Here is a 7,134-nt window from a genome sequence, read left to right on the forward strand (position 1 = left end):
AAATAAATAAATAAATAAATAAATAAATAAATAAATAAATAAATAAATAAATTCCAGTTAGTTTATATACAGTGTAATATTAGTTTCAGGTATAGAAGTTAGTATTATATATACAATGGAATATTGCTCAGCCATAAAAAAGAATGAAATCTTGCCATTTGCAATGATGTGGATGGTGTGAGAGAGTATCATGCTAAGTGAAATAAGTCAGTCAGAGAAGGACAAATACCATAAGATTTCAGATTTTGACTTTTGATGCAATTTTTAACAGGTTCACCAAGTATGGCATGATAAAATTGACTTAATCATTACTGAATATGGATCTAAAGACATGCCTGAAGACATACCCAAATGGATTATTCTGAATGCTTTACAGAAAACAGTAAGAAAAAATTAACAAGAAACTAAAATATTAAATGTCAACTATGATCACCGTAGGGTCGGTGGTACAGGGAAGGGGAGGAGATAGGGGCAGAGGATTGAGAGGTTCTTGTATTTATCCCCCCCAAAATTGGATTAATAGCACTGTTCCCACTTACAAATCTTGAGTTTTATCCTCCTTTTGTAACTTATATCTCCTATTCTTGGTTAATTGATGTGCGTTTTAACCCGGTTTCACCTGTAGAAGTGTTGGTGGTATTCTGCCCTACTGCTCCTATGGGAGCACAGTCCTTGCTAGCAGCAGAGAAGCGTGGTGGTTACCATGTGAGCCAGAATGTCAGGTTTGCCACATAGCTTTTTGACCCTGGACAAGTAACCCTATTAATTTCAAGTTCCATATTAGTAAAACGGACAGAATAATCCTTGCCTCTGATCGGCAGGAATCAATGAAGTCGTATATAGAATGTATAGGAAGCCTTGGAACTGGAACATAGGAAGCAACTAATACTTGTTAGCTAACATTATTAGGCTATTATTTTACAGTTCAAATATAGCTAGGCAGGGTATGGGAATGGATATTGTCTCCCAGATGGTTTACAGGAATAGATCAGCAGCTGGAAGATCGTAAATGCTTGATAAAGAAAATAGCAAGCATTGACATAGCACCAGACCTTTTTGTAAATGCTTTGCCTGTATTAACTCATTTAATCCTTCCAACCCAAAAAAGTAAGAACTATTATCCTCATTTTATAGATAGTACCTTACCCAGGGACACACAGCTAATTAAGTGGCAGAGCCAAGATTCAATTCCAGAAAATGTAGCACCAGATGTTGTACTCTTAACTACTATACTAGGTGCCCCACATAAAAATAGTTATTATTTTTGGTGTATATATTAACAGCAAGGCATTTTAGGAGAATTGAAATATAATTATAAATGCTTTCACTCGTCTTTTTTTTCTCTGATATATATGTGTGACATGTACATGTATTGCTTTTTTAGATTGCATTAGGACTGATGGCAGAGAATCAAACCCTCCTATGGACATAAACTGATAAACAGGAAAACAGTTCTATGTATGACATCATTATTATTAATGAGAATCAAGCTTATAGTTCCAGTCATGAGTGTAGTTGAGATAGTACATATAGGTTCGATCAAACTCATTTTCAGTACCCAAACTCTAAAGCATTATTTTAGTCATTCATTTCCAAGATTGTTGGTACATATTGTGTCATAGGCAGGACTGATGTGATAGCTTTTAATAACAAGATTAGAAAACAATGAAATAGCCACTCCAATTGTGTCTCATAGTCTTGGGGACAAATACAGAAGTTGATTCTTTCACATCCTTTCAATTCAACTTTATAGGATTGGAAGTGAGATATTTCTTAAACGTTTTATCATTTCTATGGCTATTTGCCTTATCATCTTTTTTGGTTCTCTGTGGCCATTTTTCACACAATACAAAATTGGAAGTTAACATCTTACATTAATCCTAAGAGAATAAAAAGAACCCTGAATCTCTTTATGTATATTAAATACATATGGTAGCATTTTGGGGATAAATATAAAGAGAACTGCTAGAGTGAGGAGGAAGATATGGCTACAGTGATTCTCTCGTCTGTATTCTGGTTCAAACGTAGTTTGTAGCTTCAGTAAATCAGATATGCCTTCCATCCTGGGTTCCTTTATGCTAAGTTCAGATCTAACAATTTCATCCAAACATAGCCCACTTATATTTAAAGGTCTTTCGTTCTGATTAACATCAACAATAGTAGCAACAAAGTGATGGATTAAACCAACAAAACTATGCTTATATTTGCAATTCACTACATTCCAATGGAGAATAATAAATTTTCTTCACAAAAACCACTTTATTGTGCATGGGAATCATAATTAACTGCATTTTTAATATTTTATAGTACAATTCATAGAATTTTTTTTCTAGTTGCAGTGTTGTGGCCAGTACAATTACACAGATTGGATAAAGAATACAAATAAAGAAAATTCAGAACAGGTGCCATGTTCTTGCACAAATTCTACATTAAGGAAGTGGTTTTGTGATGAGCCCCTGAATGCAACTTACCTGGAGGTAAAGATAAGGCTCTCCAAGTGTTTACAGTGCCTTTTTTGTCTTTTCAAGTCAATTTAGAATTCTGAGCAAAGTTTTATATAAAAACAATGTGATTTACAGTGATTAGATTCTTAAGTTACTTATGAAACTGAACTCAGAATTAAATGAATAGCTATTATTTCAGGTATATAGTAAATAAATAAACTTTCTGGAATTATGTCATGTAAGTGCTCCTAGAGCTTGGGATACCATCAACCTTTCTCTCCAGCCCTCCTTCCCGAATCCCTGCAGAGAGAGGAGGCACTTTTGGTAAATCTCTGGTGTATAGGATTGGTAAGGGAGTTGCAGTACCAGAAGTGAAGAGGTATGAGGATTGGCAAAAACTGGAGGGCGGGGAGCCCAGCAATGACATAAGCAGTGTTCAGGTAAATGTAGTAGAAGCAAGAGTAGGGGTTCATCTGCTGCTTACAGGTATGGGATACTGACAAAGGAGATTTTCATCCCAAGCAAGAACTTCTAGTATTTTGTATAGTTTATAAGCTGATGTTATTCTAATTATAAGATGCATTTTTCAATTACATAATTAATTCATAGATAAATAGAGCCTTATGTTTTTTTAGAAACTTCTCCTATTTGGGAAATAATCATTTTAGGTTGAAGTATATATACTCCATATATATACTTCATATATATATATATATATATATATATATATATATATATATTTCACTTATATACCTTGCTGAATTACAGTAATCTGCAGAAAATTAGATCCCTCTCTAAATTTAATAAATGTTTTATTTCAGAGCACCTAGCTGGTTCAGTCTGTGGAGTGTGCAACTCTTGATCTCAAGGTTGTATATTCGAGCCCCGCATTGGGTGTAGAGATTACTTAAAGATAAAATCTTTAAAAAAATTTTCTGAGTTCAATTATATAACAACATCTTAGTAACTTTAAAAGTAGTAACTGAGATGTCCTGCTATCATATGAAATTCTCTGGACTAAAAAGTCTAGTCTCCAGTTACACATTGACTTGCTTTTTAGACTTTGGTAATTTACTATCTCTATGTTTCTTCTTCTTTGTAATAGAGTTATATATAAGACCACTTCCATCTCCAACTCAATCTAAATAACTTTTTTTCCTTAGGGCTGTGAAAATAAAATCAACACATGGTATAGTGGTAATGCTTTAACATTAATTGGAATTAACTTTGGACTTTTGGCTTCAGAGGTAGGCTTTTGTTCATATGTTTAAAGGCAAAAAATATTACGTAGAAACCATACATTACAAACAGCAGAGCAACCAACTGGAGTCCTAATCAGACAAATTAATACAATAGGAGTCAGGATCTTGAGACTATCCACATCCAGGAGAGATACAGATCCTAACTGGAGGTGATATCCCTAAAGCAGCCAAGTGGGATGACCAGTTAATAAATGGTCATCCTGGAAGGTAGTGATTTCATTGCTTTGTGAGATAGACAAAAATACTTTATAACTCAGCAGCAAGAGCCCATGTTGGGCAGTCTTCATGTTGGCAAACTTTGGAAGTCTAGACCGATGTTTGACATTAGTAAATCTGTTCACTAATATACTCATTTATTCATTCATTCATTCAATCAGTAAATTTGGAGGGGGGAGAACATCTACTGTGTCAGGTACTGTGCTAGCTGTTAGAGATATAATGGGAAGCAAAACAGACACATTCCACACAACCTACAGGGTGACAGCTGCAGAATTGAGATTCAGAAGCAGAACTTCATTCTCCAGTCTCAGTGAAGACTGATGAAAGCAGGGGAAGGCCATGGATTTGAAGAAACTGTGAGAGTGAATACGTTATTACAGTGTAGACTGTAACATTGCAAAATGAATATATAATGCATGTTTTGGTCAGAACAGGATACAGCATTTAATTTTAAGTTGAATCACAAAGGCATTGACCTAAGGCTCCATAAATTCTCTTCAACTGGTAACAGTTTTAGTCTCAGAATGGTGATTAAAACATTCTTATAAGCATGAATACCGTTCTTTTGAAATGTGTGTTCTCCACTGTGTTCATGCTGAGGTATTTAAGACAAAACTGAATGGGAGATGGTACCTGTGGCCCATTTTATCATCTGCCCATTGCACACCATCTTTAATGATTCTATCACAAAAAGAAGCAGTTTTGTAGGACTGATGACACAGAGAGATGATGAACAAAAACCAGATCAGCAGTTCAAGACATCTAGCCCAATGATAGCCCATGTAATTAAAATTGAACCGTCTATTAGTTAGTCCCTCCATAAATGAACTTGGTCACAGCTGGGTTGCTCTAGAAGACTCATTTTGCACACTTCTTATTTGCAACCATATGTACCTTACTCCAAAATTTTCCCACCCTCTTTGATCCTTTTTCCCTATACAGCATGCATTTAGGTGCATTTAGGTGATTGTGTTAGCTTTGCAAATCACTCTTATTGATTACATTTTGATCTCTTATCATTCCCTTTTCTTCCAGGTTTTGCAAATCTTATTAACTGTTTCTTTCTTCAGACACATCAAGAATAGAATATATGCAGGAGTGTGATCTTTGCATTTTAATTTGCCCAGAAGAAACCAGCTAATTCTCAAAATAATCACATCATGTTCTTTTACTCCTCCCCACCAAAAAAAGTTTTGAATTACATTAGTTAAATTTAGGACTTATTCAGGTCATTGGTTATATGTAACATAGAATTATTGAGTATTGTAATAAATCGATCCATGAAATTCTTATTAATTTTGTTTTTCAAAATATCAAATTCTGCAGTTCAGAACTTTACCTTGAGTTATTTTCTGAATTCAGAGGATATCATCATATATACTGAATTCAAAATGTGATGAAGTATCGCCGTGTTTTGAGTTTCTTTTGTAGAAAAAATACCTACATGATATTCAGAAAACATTAAGTAAGCAATGATAACATGTACCTTACATTTGCAAATTTTAAGAAAACAACACTGATTTGTGGGAGATTTAAAAGAAAGATTGAGGGGCACCTGGGTGGCTCAGTCGTTAAGCGTCTGCCTTCAGCTCAGGTCATGATCCCAGAGTCCCGGGATCGAGTCCCGCATTGGGCTCACTGCTCCCCGGGAAGCCTGCTTCTCCCTCTCCTACTCCCCCTGCTTGTGTTCCCTCTCTCGCTATGTCTCTCTCTGTCAAATAAATAAAACCTAAAAAAAAAAAAAGATTTATTTAAAAAAATAAAAATAAAAGAAAGATTGAAAATCATGACACTGACCTCTGTACTGAATTCATCATTTATTTCTGTGTTCTGATTAATGCTTAAAAGTGGATAATAAACTTAAAATTTTAGAGATTTGGGTATCCTTCAGTGGCATTAATAAAATATTAAAATCACAATGAATTTTAAACTGTAATGAAAATGTATTAAATGATCACTGAATTCCCATACTCAACTTGCTCGTCATTTTCTTCTCTCTTTTTCCTTAAATTTTGTTCAGGGCATACGTATACAATTCTCTGAAGGAGGTAAAATAACCTACCTGTTCTATTTTCCTAAAAAATGATTTTCTGAGAACAGAAAAAAAAATCCTTTGACAAATAAAAAGTGCTATATAAATGTGAGGCAATCATATCATTGTGCCTTATAGCAAAAAGACTGCCTTGACCTTGAGGAAAGGAAGAAAGGATAAATTAGCTGAAGATCCTGTATTGCTCTCACTGCTATAGAAGGCTCACTGTAATTTACTAATTCAATCATATATCTTTTCATCCATCTCTTCAGTACACTGCAGATTTCAGAGACCTATGAACTTTTTAAGAGTCGGTGCAAAAGAAAATAGAATAACCATTTTCTCTAAAGCAGCCTGTAAATACACATGCCTTCATTTCTTTAAGAACGATTATTTGGGGAATTTTTTACCCTTCATTTTTTAAATTTTTTAGTTTTTTTCATTTTAAGTCCAATATAATTAACATACATTGTTATATTAGTTTCAGGTGTACAATATAATGATTCGATACTTCCATACATTACTCAGTGCTCACCAGGATAAGCATAGTCATTCTCTGTCACTGAGCCCTCTTTGCAACTCCAGAGCCTCACTCAGCACTTGACTATGTAGGTGGCCACCAAATGCCAATGAAATTTCATAAGTCAGATTATTCAGTATGCTGTCAGATAAAACTCATTTGCCCTCTTAAGATTGTCTCACTCTGACTGTATTCAATGGTTTTGATTTCATTTGGCCATCATAAGTATAATCTGTCCAAACTTGTTTGGTAAACAGTAGCTGCTAGTTCAGTTAGTCACTGCCACCCACATCTCATTTCTCCAGGAACCTGAATAGGAGATGTTGGCAGAGCAAAAACTTCTCAAAAGGATTTCACTGAAACACATTTAATAGAATATTGCAACAGAAATACTGTCAGGCAGCCCTAAGTGTTTGTTTAATGTTTCCAACATCTGTGTAAAATTTTTATACCTTTGTTTCCTTTTTCTGATCTTAGAGGAGTAATTCTTCAGCACATGAGTCCCTGGCAAAAGGAAAACACAAAAATCTAATCTTTTCTTGGTCATGATATAAGGCTGAAAAAAAATTAAAAATAAAAATAAATTTAAAAAAGCTTATTTTACACCACCTGTTATTTATCATTGCTTAGCCTCTGTTAATTATTTATCTTCTGTAT

General features: G+C 34.3%; 1 protein-coding gene across 1 annotated transcript in view; it reads left to right on the top strand.

The window, feature by feature from the left end:
- TSPAN19 (tetraspanin 19) overlaps positions 1-5,468 on the top strand; it is a 16,843-nt gene extending 11,375 nt beyond the window's left edge. Inside the window, exons 5-8 of the mRNA XM_034987290.1 lie at positions 272-382; positions 2,334-2,477; positions 3,608-3,691; positions 4,961-5,468. Coding sequence (XP_034843181.1) covers positions 272-382; positions 2,334-2,477; positions 3,608-3,691; positions 4,961-5,029 — 408 coding nt within the window. The 3' untranslated portion in view covers positions 5,030-5,468. The remainder of the gene's footprint in view (positions 1-271; positions 383-2,333; positions 2,478-3,607; positions 3,692-4,960) is intronic.
- Positions 5,469-7,134: the final 1,666 nt, after the last annotated feature.

Source organism: Mirounga leonina, unplaced genomic scaffold (assembly GCF_011800145.1).
Source record: "Mirounga leonina isolate KUSES-001 unplaced genomic scaffold, KU_Mleo_1.0 Mir_418, whole genome shotgun sequence".
In the NCBI taxonomy this organism is placed as follows: domain Eukaryota; kingdom Metazoa; phylum Chordata; class Mammalia; order Carnivora; family Phocidae; genus Mirounga; species Mirounga leonina.